This window comes from Apium graveolens, chromosome 4 (assembly GCF_009905375.1).
Source record: "Apium graveolens cultivar Ventura chromosome 4, ASM990537v1, whole genome shotgun sequence".
In the NCBI taxonomy this organism is placed as follows: domain Eukaryota; kingdom Viridiplantae; phylum Streptophyta; class Magnoliopsida; order Apiales; family Apiaceae; genus Apium; species Apium graveolens.
This window is the reverse complement of record NC_133650.1, coordinates 204,571,146-204,588,974: the sequence shown is the minus strand read 5'-3', so window position 1 is coordinate 204,588,974 and position 17,829 is coordinate 204,571,146. Positions and strand designations below refer to the sequence as shown.

At 36.4% G+C, this 17,829-nt stretch overlaps 1 protein-coding gene and 1 non-coding gene across 2 annotated transcripts; one reads left to right on the top strand and one right to left on the bottom strand.

Moving 5' to 3' along the window:
- Window positions 1-4,683: 4,683 nt before the first annotated feature.
- Window positions 4,684-8,352, bottom strand: LOC141719295 (uncharacterized). Its single transcript, XM_074521670.1, has 8 exons — window positions 7,938-8,352; window positions 7,488-7,838; window positions 6,721-7,016; window positions 6,214-6,561; window positions 5,867-6,120; window positions 5,275-5,524; window positions 5,037-5,232; window positions 4,684-4,865 (listed from the first exon to the last, which is right to left on the bottom strand). The coding sequence occupies exons 1-8, from the start codon at window positions 8,350-8,352 to the stop codon at window positions 4,684-4,686; spliced, it is 2,292 nt and encodes a 763-aa protein (XP_074377771.1).
- Window positions 8,353-9,504: 1,152 nt separating this feature from the next.
- LOC141722929 (small nucleolar RNA R71) lies at window positions 9,505-9,611 on the top strand. Its single transcript, XR_012575926.1, has one exon. It is a non-coding gene; the product is annotated as a small nucleolar RNA R71 (small nucleolar RNA).
- Window positions 9,612-17,829: the final 8,218 nt, after the last annotated feature.

Below are 17,829 nucleotides of genomic sequence, written 5' to 3'. Positions count from 1 at the left end.
GTTTCGAGCACATAAATACAACGGAAAACGTAAATAAAAATCTTAAAAATCGAAACACTTCACAGGATCCATGAGAAAAACAATATTTAATTCGTAGTTCAGTATATTTACCTTAAGAAGCTTTACGTTAATGGAAAGATGGAAGTCTTGAATGATAACCACGTAGCCCACCGCGACACGATCTACGCCATGAAGATTTCCACACGGATGATCGCGTGGAGGATGGGTGTGTACTAGCACGATCTTGAGGCCGCCTTCTTGCTCTCTTTATCTCTCTCTAGTTGCTAGGTTTTGTGTTTTATCAAATAAAACGTCTAACCCTAATTCTAGTAGAAAGAGATCTTTTATAGGCAAGACTTAATGGGCCTTTAACCCTAAACTGAATTTAGAGTTATTATTATAATTAAATTCAAAATTCTAATTATTGTATTATTAAGTCTCACTTAATCATCCAATAACTTAATTTCGGATTTAATATTAAATTTGAATTTCCAATTTATTTAATAAATTAAGTCACACTTAATTAATAACAAATAATTCGAATTTCACACAAAAACACGCAAGCGTACGCGGTCACAAGTAATATAGAATTAAATTAAGTTTGTTCCCACAAAGACTGGTTTAGATTGATTTATGCACTTATGCAACAATGTATGGTTATTATTCACTGCTAAGACAAGTATCAAGATGGTGGTTGTTTATGCTAAATTAAATAATTACGAACGAATTATCAAACTAAGAATTATTTAACTAAGTGAATTAAGTCAAATTACTTATGAGAATGAAAACATGGAGATCTAACTTCATTAAATACTTCATTTAGAGTTATGCCTTTAATAGGAATATGTGATGTTGGTAACTAATCAGATAACATGAAACTGATAAACACTATCTTTCGATATATGTATACCATAGTACTCAAATTCCACAATTAAGATAGATATTAAATAGACACCAATTATGCTTAGACCCTATATCTCTATAAGATTTGAAAACATAATGGTTTAAAGAGCAAGTTATCCATAAAGATTACATAGGGTAGTGTAAGATGGTTAAAATCACACCACGAATCATGCATGTCGAAACATTCATACACCTATGCTAGTATGGCAAGTTCTAAACCCTTATATCACTTTCGCTTCAATAAAGATTAACAAACGACTTAGATGTTAGCTACGCATACAAGAAGATTAAGCATAACCATACTAGGAAATCAAATAATCATCACACTATAAACTTAAGGAAAAGAACTACTGAAATCCATAAATAAATCCATTAGAACCCCATGACAATGATTAGCTCATGATAGAACTACTCATCACTAAGGGTCCAAGAGTAAACATGATAGAAAATATGTCTAAAAGTTACAAGAGAATAATAATATAAGGTTCAGAAACAAATCTGAAACAAGTATCCAAAGTGTCGCCTAATTAGAAGAATTTAAAGATGAAATCGTAGAACAAAATCTTCTTCTCCTTAGCCGTCGTGTGCTTCTCGAACTCTTGCCTCTTTCTCCTCTCTCTTTGTCTTTATTGTTGAATAATAGCTTTTATATTTAACCTTAGGCTAATTGGGCTGCACAGAAAATCCAAAACAGACTTGAAATTACAATTTCAGCAGAGGGAAGGGCGCGGGCGCGCCTGACTACTGTTCAGGATTTCTTGATTTCTTTATTCAGCTGAGCTTCTCGTGCAATCTCTGAAACTTGCATTTCTCGAGCTCAAAACCTCTGAATAACAATGGAGAATTGCTTCCTACCTTCCACTAGTAGCTCTACACAAACTAAACAAAAACACATCAAAAGACACCACGTACTCGAGTACAATACATCAATTTAAGCCTTTATAGAACGTTTCAAGTAGATATAAAATCCACTTATCACACCCCCAAACTTAAACCGATGCTTGTCCTCAAGCATAAACAAATGCAACACAAAACAATGCATGAATGCAACTACATGATAATGCACTGATCTCCTTGGAATAACCATAGCCAAGTCAACAAGCCAACGTCGCTAAGAATGCAATGACATCAAAACAGAGTTAGACCAGGTCCCCATTTACTAACTAGACAAGCATAGGAGCGTGCATGTGTGCAATGCTCATCAATATACCCCAAATACTAGATCAAAACCATACCACATTCCTTGCCAAAACAATCATAAGCTTATACCTAAAATATACTCTAAACTCATCATGACATATAAACACCTCCACTATCAATGAAGTTATACAAAGACTCACACCATGTCAATAACAAAAGCAACAAAAACAACACAATTGCTTATTTGACCATGCAATGAATGAGGTCCACAAAAGATTTATACAATAATACCCATGTAACGAGCATTAGGTTAGTGGATCCCGGACTAGAATAACCTTAGGTCACTAGGCACAAAGTCCCCTAGAACTTAATAACTCAAGTATTAAAGAGCTCATTCGTGGTCAATTTTGCATACACATACTAGCATATATTTATTTTTCTTTTTTTTCTTTTTTTCTTCTTTTTTTTCTTAATTCTGAATGAGTGTGTTTTGCTCCATCTCATTCAATCCTACACTACTCATACAATATGAGCGGCTACTAGCCATTTGACGCCTAACTTTATGACAAATAGCAATGTCATCAATGTTTTTCTCCAACTCAAGTTCAGTGTTCTTTTATCATCAAGAAAATAGCGCACATGTTAAGCATATGCAAGTGACTAAATCTCAACAAATAAATAAGCATGACTCTAATCTAGGATAAGAGCAACCAATGAGACTTGTGTTTATCTTATTTTTTTATTTTTTAATATTCCCACACTAGCAAGTCAATACTAGAGACCTAATCATCCCTCTACTAATCATTACTACATAAAAATCAACGTCAACTTATCAACCAAGAAACAGCTCATCCTATGAGATTATGAAAATATGCATGCCAATGCAATCTACATGTACTAACAATCATAAAAACTAAAAAAAATGTAAAAAAATGTCCTATATGAAACAAATATAACAAAAAATGCATGAAAACTATATGAATGCAAACACATAATCCTTACTTAACCACCCTGAAACTTAAAATATTCATTGTCCCCATTGAAGGTGATAAGAAGGATACAGACATACCTAATCATCGGCAGGATCACCCTCCACGGGTGGAGTACCAGGCGCAGGATACACAGAATCATCCCCAAAGATAGGCCATTGAACATCAGCACTAGTGGCCCCAAATGATGTGCCAAGAGCGCTAGTTAGATCCGCGGAAAATCTACTATGAATATCATATATGGCGTCCATACGCCGTGCTAACCGCCTAACCTGAGCGTCTCCCAAACCAGCACCATCACCCGTCTGCTACACACCAAACGGTCCCTCATCACAAACGAGAGACTCAGGATGACCTCCCTCCAAATGATCATAAATATAACCAAGACCCTTATCATGGGGCACACCTCCTCGCCACTCCGTCATACGCACGATCGTCGAATGATCGATCGGCACACTCGGCAACTGTAGTTGCTCATCCTCAGCCCAATACACAGCTTCACCACAATAGAGGTATGTGGAATGACCCCTGTAGTACCCCCATGCATAAACCTCAATATACTCTGATGGATCACATAACCAAGATCCACATACTCCTCATTTAGAATAACCCAAAGCATAATAGCCCTCTCAACTGTAACCTCATACGAATGCGAAGAAGGCAAAATATTAGCACACAAGAACAAATTCCAAGCCCTCGCATACCTGTTCATCGCAGAGGCAGGAAAAGTAAGCTGCTCATCAGTCCCAACCTTGCACTTCTATCGAGTACCCGGAACACACAACTCAGCCAAGATGTAATCAAGATCTACATCAGCCCAACTCTTGAAAGTCCAATCCTCAGTGTCCCTCGGCTTCGCCCTCTCACGAATCACACGGTGAATAGCAGCCGACCTATAATCCACCGTTATGCCACGAACCAGAGGAAAACTATTCATCTCCACCTTAGCATTGGCGTAAAACTCATGCACAATACACAATAGCACAGCCTCGGGCGCCTCACAAAAAGTCTCTCAACCCTTGTCACGGATCATCTTAACCAACTTGCCATCTAAATTAGTAGGCAAACACCCCCTCTCCTTAGCAACCAGTTTTCTCAACAATCTAGTAAATTCAGACTAAGCCTCTGGAGTAGCAAACTTGTTGGCTTCGCCAACCCCCATAATAGACTCATCTGATGAAGCAGGACGAGTGCTGCTACTGCCTGCGTAACGACCTCCCTTAGGACCCATAATCAGCAAGGTAAGAGATTGGGTGAATAGAGTGTGTATATGATTAGGGTTTATATGTATAATATTGTGTATAAGTGTATGAGAAGAGTTTTGGAGGTGATTGAATGAGAGAATATAGAAATATAGGGTTTCTGAAGTGTTTAGGGGTTTGGGGAGGTTAAAATTCATGGGTTATTAGAAGCCCAATCGAATTTATCACTAAAATGCAATTATTTTTTTCATGGACGTAAGTTGAGCGCGGGCGCGCCTGGAATGCTGAAAGTGGAGCGCGGGCGCGCCTGGCTTCTGCCAAATTTTCTATTTTCTGATTTTTTTTTTGTTTTTTTTTCATTTTTCTGTACAACAATACTCCAAACATGCATGGGTTGCCTCCCACGAAGCGCTTGTTTTACGTCATTAGCTTGACGTGAATTCCATAAATCAAATCTCCGCAAGAACGGTGCTAACCGACTCACGGTTCACCGTTTCACCATAGTAAATCTTCAATCGTTGGGCATTCACCTTAAATGCTTCGTCCCATGACTTGTCAAAAATCTCCACAGCTCCATGTGGAAACACAGTTTTGACAGTAAATGGACCTGACCACCTTGACTTGAGTTTTCCTGGAAAAAGTCAAAAATGAGAGTTAAATAGTAAAACTTGCTGACCAGGCTCAAATGACTTAGGCACCAATCGTCGATCATGACATCTATTGACTTTCTCCTTGTATAACTTGTTGTTCTAATAAGCCTGTAGCCGAAACTCATCAAGTTTTTGAAGCATTCTCCTTTCACCAGCAGCTGTCATATCAAGATCTGACTTCTTCAATTCCCAATATGCCTTATGTTCAAGCTCAACAGGCAAATGGTACGCCTTACCATACACTAGCTGATAAGGAGACATTCTCAAAGGTGTCTTGTAAGCTGTTCTATAGGCCCACACAGCCTCATCCAACTTTAGTGTCCAATCCTTACGTATAGGACTCACCACCTTTTCCAAAATTCACTTTATCTCTCGATTGGAAACTTCTACCTGACCATTCATTTGAGGGTGATATGTTATAGCCACACGATGATTCACACCATACTTTTCTATTACAACAGCAAACTTGCGATTGCAGAAATGCGACCCCTCACCACTGATAATTACTCGTGGAATACCAAAATATGTGAATATGTACTTCTCAAGAAAGTTGATCACCATAACATCATCGTTAGTTGGAATAGCCTTAATCTCAACCCATTTAGACATATAATCCACTGCAAGAAGAATATACTGATTACTGCACGAAGAGATAAAGGGTCCCATGAAATCTATTCCTCATACATCAAAGATCTCAACTTCAAGAAGCACGTTGAGAGGCATCTCATCCTTCTTTGATATATTGTCAGCACGTTGAAAGTGATCACATCTCAACACAAATTGATGAGCATCTTTAAATAATGTAGGCCAAAAGAATCATGCCTGAAGAATACGAGCAGCTATCTTCTCTCCACCATAATGGCCACCATAAACTGTAGCATGGCACTCTCACAAAATACCCTCGGTCTCACTATATGGAATACATCTCCGTATGAGCTAATTTGCACCTTATCTGAATAAGAATGGCTCATCCCATCTATACCGCTTCACTTCATGTAGAAACTTCTTCCTTTGAGCATAAGAAAGTTTTGCGGGCATGACATTACTCACAAGATAGTTCACAATGTTTGCAAACCACGACTCTTCTTCTCTCACCACAAAAAGTTGCTCATCGGAAAAAGATTCATTGATCAATGTTGTATCAAGTGAAGCCTTGCCTTGATCTTCCAAACGTGATAGATGATCAGCTACTTGATTTTCCGTTCCCTTCCTATCCTTGATTTCCAGCTCGAATTCCTAAAGCAAAAGAATCCATCGAATCAATCGAGGCTTAGAATCTTTCTTCGAGACCAGATATTGTATAGCTGCATGATCCGTGAAAACCGTCACCTTCGTCCCAAGTAAATAAGACCTGAATTTCTCGAATCCGAAGACCACTACTAGAAGTGCCTTTTCCATAGTAGTGTAATTCAGCTGAGCATCATTAAGTGTTTTACTAGAATAGTAAATCACATGAAACACATTGTTCTTTCTTTGACCGAGAACAACTCCGAATGCAAAATCACTAGCATCACACATCATCTCAAAAGGCTCACTCCAATCAGGTACAGTGATACTAAGTGTTGTAGTCAACTTCTTTTTCAATATCTCGAAGGCATTTAAACACTCTTCATCAAACTTGAAGGGAACATCCTTCTCCAACAAATTGCACAAAGGCTTAGAGATTTTAGAGAAGTCCTTAATGAAACGCCGATAGAAACCCGTGTGACCCAGAAAATTGTGAATTCCTTTAACTGAAATAGGTGGAGGAAGATTCTCAATAGTCTCCACCTTGGCCTTATCCACTTCCAGTCCCTTGCTAGATACCTTATGCCTGAGAATTATACCTTGTCACACCATGAAGTGACATTTTTCCCAATTGAGCACCAAATTAGTCTCAACACATCTTTTAAACACCAATCCCAGATTATGCAAGCACTCGTCATATGAAGAACCGAACACATAGAAATCATCCATGAATACCTCCATATTAATGCCAATCATACCAGAGAATATAGCCATCATGCACCTCTGAAAAGTAGTTGGTGCACCACAAAGTCTAAAAGAAACACGGCGAAAAGCAAAAGTGCCGAAAGGACACGTGAATGTGGTCTTCTCCTGATCCTCAGGGGTAATGCAAATCTGATTATAACCTGAATAACCGTCGAGGAGACAATAGTACTCATGACCAGCCAATCTATCAAGCATTTGATCAATGAATGGCAGAGGAAAGTGATCTTTTCTGGTGGCTTTATTCAGCTTCCGATAGTCCACACATACCCTCCATCCTGTGACTGTCCGAGCAGGAATGAGCTCATTCTTCTTATTAGCAATAACTGTTATGCCTCCTTTCTTAGGCACACACTGCACTGGGCTCACCCAAGAACTGTCTAAGATAGGATATATGATTCCTGCATCCAGCCATTTAAGAATTTCTTTCTTCACAACCTCTTTCATGATAGGATTATGTCTTCTCTGTTGTTCCACAGAAGGCTTGCTTCCTTCTTCAAGAAGAATCTTATGCTAATAATAAGAAGGACTGATTCCCTTAATATTCTATATAGTCCAACCAATAGCTTACTTGAACTCTCGTAGAATGCACGAGAGCATTTCTTCCTCACTACCTGAAAAATTAGCTGCAATAATCACAGGAAAAGTAGATGAATCACCTAAAAAGGCATACCTCAAGTGATCCGATAGTGGCTTAAGCTCAAGTTTAGGAGCTTCCTCAATGGATGGTTTAAGACGCTCCTTAAAATTTTTAAGTTTCGCTATCCCAAGAGATTCAAATAGAAAATCCACTCTTCTCCTCCATGGAGATGCATTTAACAACTGAAGTTGCTCCGCTTCTTCTTCATCTTCAAAATCAGATTCACCAATCAAGACTCTTTCCAATACATCTGATCTGAGCAATTGATCAATCTCAAAATTCACCGCAGCTTCAAGTACTTCCACCTTAAAGCACTCCTCTTCATCTGATGGAAACTTCATTGTATTAAACACATTGAGAGTGACATTCTGATCTTGAACTCTCATTGTAAGTTCTCCTCTATGCACGTCAATCAAAGTCTAACCTGTAGCCAAGAATGGCCTTCCCAAGATAATGGGAACCTTCTTGTCCTCCTCGAAGTCTAGAATGACAAAATCTACAGGGAATATGATTTTATCCACCTTAACTAAGACATCTTCCACTATACCCCTTGGGTATGTAATAGAACGATCAGCTAGTTGTAAAGACATGTTTGTCGGTTTAGGATCTGGCAAACCAAGTTGCATAAAGACAGATAAAGGCATCATATTAATACTAGCTCCCAAGTCGCATAAGCCCTTATCAAAAGATAAATTTCCAATAGTGCATGCTATTGTAAAACTTCCCGGATCTTTAAGTTTAGGAGGCAATTTCTGCTGCAAAACTGCACTGCATTCTTCCGTTTTAGCAACGGTTTCCAATTCCTCAAGTTTTAATTTCCGGGATAGAATACCCTTCATGAACTTAGCATAGCTTGGCATTTGTTCAAGAGCTTCCGTGAAAGGTATGTTGATATATAATTTCTTGAAAACCTCCAGAAACTTAGCAAATTGCTTGTCGAAATTCTGCTTTTGAAGCATTTTTGGAAATGAATGTGGTGGATAGACTTTCTTAGTCACTTCATCATTCTTAGGAATAGCTTTTTCTACAGAAACATCCATATTTTCCACTTCGCTTTCTTCCTAATCTGAATGAACAAAAACCTGATTTTTTTCTCTAGAAGAGGGCGTGGGCATGCCTGGAATGCGCGCGAGCGTGCCTGGCTTCTGTCCGTGAAATTTAACATTCTGCTCAGCTGTTGGTTGGGGCTGAATTGTGGCTTTTCCGGACCTCAAAGTGACTGCTTTGACCTGTTCTTTAACTTCCCTCTTGCCTGGATTAGCCTCGGTGTCACTAGGAAGAGTTCCTTGTGGTCTATTCAACAATGCATTAGCGATTTGGCCTATCTGATTCTCCAATGTTTTGATCGACACCACTTGGCTTTTACACATTAACCTCAACTCTTCCAATTCAGACTTTTTATTAGAAGATTGACCAACACCGCCTTGATTTTGCTGAAATCCCGGTGGTTGGTATTGTTGCCTTAGTGCATACTGTTGCTGAAAACCAGAAGGATTGAATGGCCTTGCTCCTTGTTACTGATAAGGATGCTGTATATCATTTTGATTGTTTTTCAAACTGAAGTTAGGATGATTGTGATTGTTAGGATGATAAGTGACAGGAACTGGTTGTTGCAGCCTCTGAAAATTGCTCACAAGCTGCGCTGATTCGCTAGATATAGCACATTGATCCATAGCATGAGCACCTGCACAAAGCTCGCAAATACTAGATAGTTGATGAACTCCCAAGTTAGTCAAAGAATCCACCTTCATAGTCAAAGCTTTAGGCTGAGCAGCTATAACAGTAGCGGTATTAACTTTAAGAATTCCTGCTACCTTGCCTTGTGGTAATCGTTGAGTTGGATTTTGATATTCATATGCAACCATCATCTCAATAAGATCATAAGCTTCTTCATAACTCTCCATAGAGCTCCACCTGATACTGCATCTATCATCGGTCTAGATTGTGCTCCCAGCCCATTGTAGAAATAATTGATAACCATCCAATCAGGCATTCCATGATGAGGACACTTACTAAGCATCTCCTTATAGCGTTCCCAAGCTTCACATAGAGATTCACATGTCTACTATGCAAATTGAGTAAGAGCATTCCTAATGGCAGTTGTTTTAGCCATAGGAACGAATTTGGTGAGAAATTTCTGCGCAAGCTCCTCCCATGTAGTAATAGAACCAGCTGGTAGAGAATACAACCAACCCTTAGCCTTATCCCTTAGAGAAAATGGGAAGAGTCTCAATTTCATAGCATCTTCAAAAACACTGTTAAACTTGAAAGTATCACAAATCTCGATGAAATTCCTGATGTGCATATTAGGGTCTTCTATGGGAGAACCCCCAAATTGAACTGAATTCTGCACCATCTGAATAGTGCCAGGCTTGATTTCAAAAATATTAGCCGCGATGGCAGGCCTGACAATACTAGACTGAATGTCATTGATTTTCGGCTGAGAGAAATCCATCTAAGCTTTCGTATTAGCTACTGGTTCACCCATTGCAATAATTACTTCTTCCTTGTCCTTATCCAGAATTTCCTTTCGAGTCTGAGAACGTGTTCTCATATACGATCACGCAAGTACCTGAAACACATAAAACAAGTAATACTTGTGAGAGAATATCCGAGTCAGTGAACTCTAACGACCACTGATGTTAAGCACATAAACTAAATTACATCGAATCCCCGGCAGTGGCGCCAAAAACCTGTTCACACAAAAACACGCAAGCGTACGCGGTCACAAGTAATATAGAACTAAATTAAGTTTGTTCCCAAATAAACTGGTTTAGATTTATTTATGCACTTATGCAACAATGTATGATTATTATTCACTGCTAAGACAAGTATCAAGATGGTGGTTTTTTATGCTAAATTAACTAATTACGAACGAATTATCAAACTAAGAATTATTTAACTAAGTGAATTAAGTCGAATTACTTATGAGAATGAAAACATGGAGATCTAACTTCATTAAATACTTCATTCAGAGTTATGCCTTTAATCGGAATATGTGATGTTGATAACTAATCAGATAACACGAAACTGATAAACGCTATCTTTCGATATACGTATACCATAATACTCAAATTCCATAATTAAGATAAATATTTAATAGACACCAATTATGCTTAGACCCTATATGTCTATAAGATTTGAAAACATAATGGCTTAAAGAGCAAGTTATCCACAAAGATTACATAGGGTAGTGTAAGATGGTTAAAATCACACCACGAATCATGCATGTTGAAACATTCATAAACCTATGCTAGCATGGCAAGTTATAAAACCTTATATCCGCTTTCGCTTCAACAAAGATTAACAAACGACTTAGATGTTAGCTACGCTTCCAATAAGATTAAGCACGACCATACTAGGAAATCAAATAATCATCACACTATAAACTTAATGCAAAGAACTACTGAAATCCATAAATAAATCCATTAGAGCCCCATGACAATGATTAGCTCATGATAGAACTGCTCGTCACCATAGGTCCAAGAGTAAACATGATAGAAAATATGTCTAAAATTTATAAGAGAATAATAATATAAGGTTCAGAAACAAAGCTGAAACAAGCATCCAAAGTATCGCCTAATTAGATGAATACAAAGATGAATCGTAGAACAAAATCTTCTTCTCCTTAGCCGTCATGTGCTTCTCGAACTCTTGCCTCTTTCTCCTCTCTCTGTCTTTATTGTTGAATAATAGCTTTTATATTTAACCTCCAGGCTGACTGGGCTGCATAGACAATCCAAAACAGACTTGAAATTACAATTTCAGCACAGGGAAGGGTGCGGGCGCGCCTGACTACTGTTCAGGATTTCTTGTGTTAGGTCACACACACTGTAGAAGGGGGTTGAATACAGTGTTTATCACAATCAAATTGAATTAAAGAACATAAGTAACAGGAAAAAAAAACTTTATTAAACTCTGTTATAATATGGAACTGTCCTCTCTCAGTGATGAACAAATTATCCCGAGAGCTGCTAGGGTTACAATAAATAATAACTTCGATTATGATAACACATATAGTGTAAACCCTATGTCTGTGTTTATATACTACACAGTTACAAGATAATCTCTAATTGATATGGAATATAATTCTGCTTCCTAAAATATATCAACTAGTTATCTTTTCTTCCAAGTATTCCATTATTCATAGAATTCCTTCTTCATGCATATCTCTTCTCGCGTTCATCTTGATCTTCTTTCCTTTCAATCAGTCGCCTTCCTTATCTGAAAGTCTCCTTAAGTCCTGATATTATCTTCTGATAAATATCTCCTGATAACTTAAGTTCTAACAACTTAAGTTCTGACTTCAGTATAAGTGCTGATTTCCAGTTAAGTACTGATTTGTCTTGTTTAAGTAAGATCTGAAAACTAAACATAAATCATATTAGACATGACATTATCAAATATATCTAACAATCTCCCCCAACTTGTAATTTAGCATAATATACAAGTTTAACTGATATTTGATGATGTCAAAAACATTAAGTACAAATGCATGAGAATTTGACTAGAAAAATACAACTTACAGTCCTTGTAGTTTTACCATCTTTAACTTCTGATAACAGCTTCAGTCTGTATACACATCAGAATTTGAGCAGTTGTAGATCTTGACTTGGCTTCAATTACTGATCTCTTTGATGTCAGGAGTTGTTCTGAGATAGTTCTTTAATAAACATCTCACAGCATATTTAAGTTCATCAATCGTCCTCCTTTTAGCATTCTTCAATTCAACTATATCTTCGCCAATTTGAAAGATAGCAGCCCTGAGATAATTTATTCTAGCTTTTCTTATGTCCTGATCTAGTCTGATCAAATATGCCTTGTCAGACTCAAGATTGAATTCCACAGCCTTATAACCCAGAAAGGTAGTTATAATCTTAGCAGAGTTAGGCTTCATCTTGACAATATCACCCTTGTGATCTCTGTACTTGGGACAGTATGTGCTGTCAGACTTTACAGAATAAAGCTTCTTCTGTCTCTAAATTTGAGTCTTCAAATAATTTGCAGCACCATCTGTTAAGCTGTTCTTCACTTGAAGTAAGAATAGAACATGTTCTAGTTCCTCATAATACTTCAGTGGTATAGCATTTTGTCTAATATGGTGTACCCTTCCATCTGTCATAAAATATAACAAGATGTATTCTTTCAAGAAGGTATGGTAAACCATCTATACAGATTCACTCACTTAAAGATGTTGGATCATTGGTTGTGTTCTGTATTCTTCTTTCATCAGCACTACCCAGTCCAGATTTATCTCTTGCTTCTTTTCCTATAACCACTCTTGCTTCAAAACCACTTGTTGTAGTCTTAAAAGGTTGAGTCTGTTTAGCTTTGGTGAATCCTGGTAGGAGTAACTTTGAAGGTTTAACATGAGAAATGTCAGAGGTTTCCATTTCCTTATCTTTTGATATCAAGCCAACTTGAGCTATGTCAGAGGTTGCTTGCTTCAGTGTCATATCAGAACTTACTATATCTTGACTCTGAACAACTTGAGCCATGTCAGAGGTTGTTTGAGAAATCTTCCTTGAAATCAGAGTAAGATTAACAACTTCATCAGATATTTCTTCATCCATAGCAGGCACATAAACCTTTACAGGTTCACCAACTTTTTCTTTGCCCTTGGACCTTGGATCTATCTCCATTTTTGATTTGGCCTTAGTTGCCTCAGGATTTATCCTTTCTTTTATCACAATGCCTTTAGCCTTAGGAATTTTCTTTTCAACAACAGAAGCTTCAGATTTGGAGTTGACTTTTTCTTAATTAAGTGTAATAACCCCAATTTTTGGAATTTTTTGAAACCCTTATGAATAGTGATTTTGCTGATTATGCTGAATAAGAAAACTTTTCATGCCACACTATGTAGGGGTTCTTCTTTGAGATCTTATTAGTACTTTATATGGGATATAAGTGTATGTAAAGATCGTCAGAATCCAAATTCGAACACTTTGATTTTTCCCAAAAATCCACCAGATACCGAAAGAATTAAGTATAAGGGAACAGGATAAAAAGGATTTAAATTCAAGAATTATAAGAGAGGATCATAAAAGGAATATAATATATTGAGAAAGGTTTTGGGGAACCCAAGTAATAAGATCCCGGGTATGATCCCTCAAACGATAAACGAAAACGGAAGTTAAGCGAACCGCATAACATATCAGCGGTCATTAGCCAAGTAACTAGGAGTTAATCAAAGGGTTAGTGGAGAGTGATGTCATCTCACCAACAAGAGGAAGATAAGTGTTAAATAGATGACACAACTATGGTGACATAAGCATGACAAGTGAAATTGTTTTGTTGGATGATTCTTGGCCAAGCAAAAATTACCATGGTAAAAACCAAAAAGTAGCCAAGCCATAAAGAAAATAAACCAACTAATTCATTTCATAAAATAGCAAATAAACTTCTTGTTCAAGAACATGAAGCTCTCGGCTTCTTCTTGAAAGCAAAAGAAGAAAAGATCAAGTCCAACTTCCACTCCATAATAAATTCAAAGGTAATTATGCAAGCTTCCTTGTGATTAGATAAGCATATCCTAGTAGTTTAAGCTTCTAATTCTTTGTAAATCTCTTCCAATAAATCAAGGAAGAAGATGGTGAATAGTAACCTTCAAGAAATAACTTTAGTTTTCTTGATTTTAATGAAAGTTCAAGGTAGCTTAAGCATAGATCAAGGCTTCCATGGGCATTCCAAGGATCTTTCATTGATTAAAAGCTTCAAGGAAGGTATAAATCTAAATTATCTTAGCATTAAGTTGTTTGGTTTAAATGATTATGATGATGGAATGATAGATTAAGTGTAGTAGTTGTTTTGTCATGTTGAGATCTTAGTTGTTATGTGTTTTTGTTAATTTTGGGAGTTAAGAGTAGCACTAGTTGTTCTTAATGATTCATGGTATGATTTGGGCTTGATTTAAATGGTTTAAAGTGGTTGATGAGTGATATTGTCATATGGTTGTATTGGGATTGATTGGTGATGGTTTGGTGTTGAATTGGTTTGGTAAAATTTTGGGAAATCACGTAAACATAGCCGTCGTAATGCCCGATTTACCTTAGACTGTTTTTGTTCTTAACATCAGGACCCGAGAACTCACTGTTAGGTTTTTACCACTGCCATGATTAGATAGTTCATGTTACGAACTTCATTTTGATATGTGGTTCGTTTGAATCTGATGTACGGTTTAGGAGAAACGACTGTTTTAAGTAACGGCGTTTCGCGACCGAACCATTACCCCTCGCCTTACTTTGAAACCCTGGTTAAGGACCTTAAATGACTAATTGGGGTATGAAAAAATTATGTTAAGTGGATTAGGCAGTTGGTAAGGTACTCACGAAAGAATCGCTTTAAAATTCTTAATGGTTAATTTATTAAAAATGGTGGAGCCGAGGGTACTCGAGCGATGTAAGTGAATCATTAAGCGCAAAAGCAAACGTTAGGGTTCAGTTGGTTAAAGTCTAGTTTCTTAAGCGACCGGGGTTTAATTCTGACTTATGTTGTTGTTCATAGGTTATCGGACTCACTCTAAGCTTAAGTCTATCCGGGAGCACTCAGGCAAGTTTTCTACCCGTTATACTGTTGTTGTGATGTATACATATGTATATGCATTATCTTGTGATAGATGCATGATGGGTAATTAGAAAATTCTTGCGATATATTGGAGCATGTGATATGGTATATATGTATGCCTGTTTCGTAATTTTGATACATATATCTGTTGATTCAGTTGCATAATACCTATGCTAGAGATAAGCAGTAATTGCGTATACCCTTAGTATAGGTGACCCCAAGGTGAACATTTTCTAAAACCGGGAGTCGATGTTCCCGAGTATATTATATATATATATATATTTATATATATATATATATATTTACATATATATATATTGTTATAGTTTTCAAAACTATTAATCGAATAAGGTTTATTCGATAACTTTATTTTATTTAATGAATATTAGTTGAATATTCATTCGAGAACTTATGACTCGGTTTATTTTATTTAATGAATATTATTTTGAATATTCATTTGAGGACTTATGACTCCGCTTATTTATTAAATAATATTCTTTATTTTTTTAAAGAATAATGTTTCGATAATCAAACTTATTTTCGATTATTCAAATAAAGATTATACTTTCGTATAAGTATATCTTGGGTTATTTAATATCCATTTCAAGTATGAGTTTCAAAACTTCTACTTCAATTATTTTTATAAAGATTATTCTTTATGGGAATATTATTTAAATAATAATATTCAGATATTTTCTAATATATCGGGACTGATTTATTTCATTAAATCAGCAATTCTCCAAACATTCTTAAAAATGTTTTGGAGTCTTCAAAATGATTTTAAAAGTTAGAGCGGATCCCAAAACTCATTTTTATATTTAAGATCTTCCTTTCAAAGGGGATTTAAATACTCGCTTAAAATCTGAGGGATCCGGCTCTGTGGTGTATTTTATATTCGTAATGTGGTTGCTGTTTTGAGACAACAATTTGATTACTTGCCCAATGTTCGGGAAGTAAGTCCATCGGATTGAGTCGGCATAAGCGACAGACCGGGGTACGGTCTATGAAGGTGTACGTGTTATGACCCGCATTTTATGTAATATTATTTGTGGATTGGGTATAATATTAAAGTCAAATGAAAATATATTCAATGATTGTACGCTAGTGTGAGTGAAAATTTCTGCATTATAAATTTGCTTTTTGTAGTATATGACTTTTCAAAGCAAGAGTTTATTTAATTTCTTTATTTTTGATTTATAAGGAATATTCTAAGCTTTGGAAAAAATTTCTTTTAAAAGGTATTTTATTCACAAATTTTGAAAATGATTTTATAAAGTCTCTAAAAATCCAAGTTATTTTATGGTATAAATTTTATAATTTTTGAACTTGTATTTTATTTTATAAAAATAAATCATTATAAATTTTAGTTGTCATATTTATCAAATTACATAAGAGACCATGCATGGAAATCACCCATCTATTCTCTCAAAGGGCAAACAAGACTTTTTCAACCCCACTAACTCATTTGATTATTACCAAATTACTACCTTAACCTTGCATGCAAAATGGCCTAACTTTAACCAAGGGACATTTTTGTAAGTTCTCACTTCCACTCATTATTTGTAAACCAAATAGCATAAAACAAAGAAATCAAAGTGGGAGAAGTCATTCCACTCATTCCACACTCCAACACACCACAAATTTCTCTCCTTTTCCCCTTCCCACCTTGCTCTCGGCCGAAGGCCAAAATCCCCCACCCCCTTCCATTTTTCAATTCATTCTTCATCTTCCCAAGTGTAAATCTTCTACCTACATTCATCTTATATACTTTCCAGGTGTTTTGTGACTTGGAAGTTGAAGTTCCATCGATGCATGTGTAGTTCTTATGTGATCTCCAAAGAGAAACTCTTGATTCTTGTGAATTCAAGAGCTCTCTATGAGATATATTTTGTATATGTGCTAACTAAGTGTTTTATGGAGATATCATGCTTTAAAATCCTTTGCATGCTACTGAAATTTCATTATATATTTATGTTTAGCCATGCATGCTAGTTTTAAGACATTAAAATGATGATCAACCATGTTTTGCATGCTACTCTTTTCGAAATCATGTAGTTATGTTTAAAAATCTATAAATTCGAAATATGTGTGCTTAAAATAGATTGTTTCCATGATAAATTTCTTATTAATACTTAAAAGAAGTTATATTTCAAGATTATTAAGGATCAGTATTAGGTGCAAGTCGATTTTGCAAGCATTTAAAACTTTATGCCTAGCCGAAATCTTGTTATGTGCTTTCCATGAGTTGCATGTTATATATTTGGTTGCATGTTGTTGTTTTTGGGCATGGATGATCTCACCCAAGTTTATTTTGAGAATAAGGGAGTTATTTCAGTAGATGACCATGTATAAGTCTTGGTTTAAGTATTGAGTTGTTGTTAGTTGAGTTTGTCAAGTCAAAACCTTGGAAAATGAGAGTTATAGTTTCTGCAGAAAAATCAGTATAGCACCCTGAGGTTTAGAGTGAGTTTTGACCATGTCATTGGTGTGCACTTTGAGGCCCAAGCTACCAGAAGTTAGTACTGGGAGTATATAAAAGGTTTTAGGAGTTGATTGGAGGTTTGCATGTCATTTGGTTAGGTGCACAAGTAGAATCACAAAATCTGTCCAGCAGGGGACAGTTTTATTGCAACTTAGAAATAGGGAGATTTGACCATGTCATGGGTAGGCCCTCATTAGTCCCAATTGGGCCATAGTTAGAGGGTATGTCAGAGAAGTTTTTCCAACCATATTTCATAGGATATGAGTTAGAA

Coding starts and splice junctions, on each gene's coding strand:
- LOC141719295 (XM_074521670.1), bottom strand. CDS start 8,352: ATGAAGGGTATTCTATCCCGGAAATTAAAACTTGAGGAATTGGAAACC. Junction 6,562..6,720: donor GGGAAAAATGTCACTTCATG/GTGTGACAAGGT, acceptor CGTTTCATTAAG/GACTTCTCTAAAATCTCTAA. Junction 5,525..5,866: donor TTTCTACATGAAGTGAAGCG/GTATAGATGGGA, acceptor CTCTTCGTGCAG/TAATCAGTATATTCTTCTTG.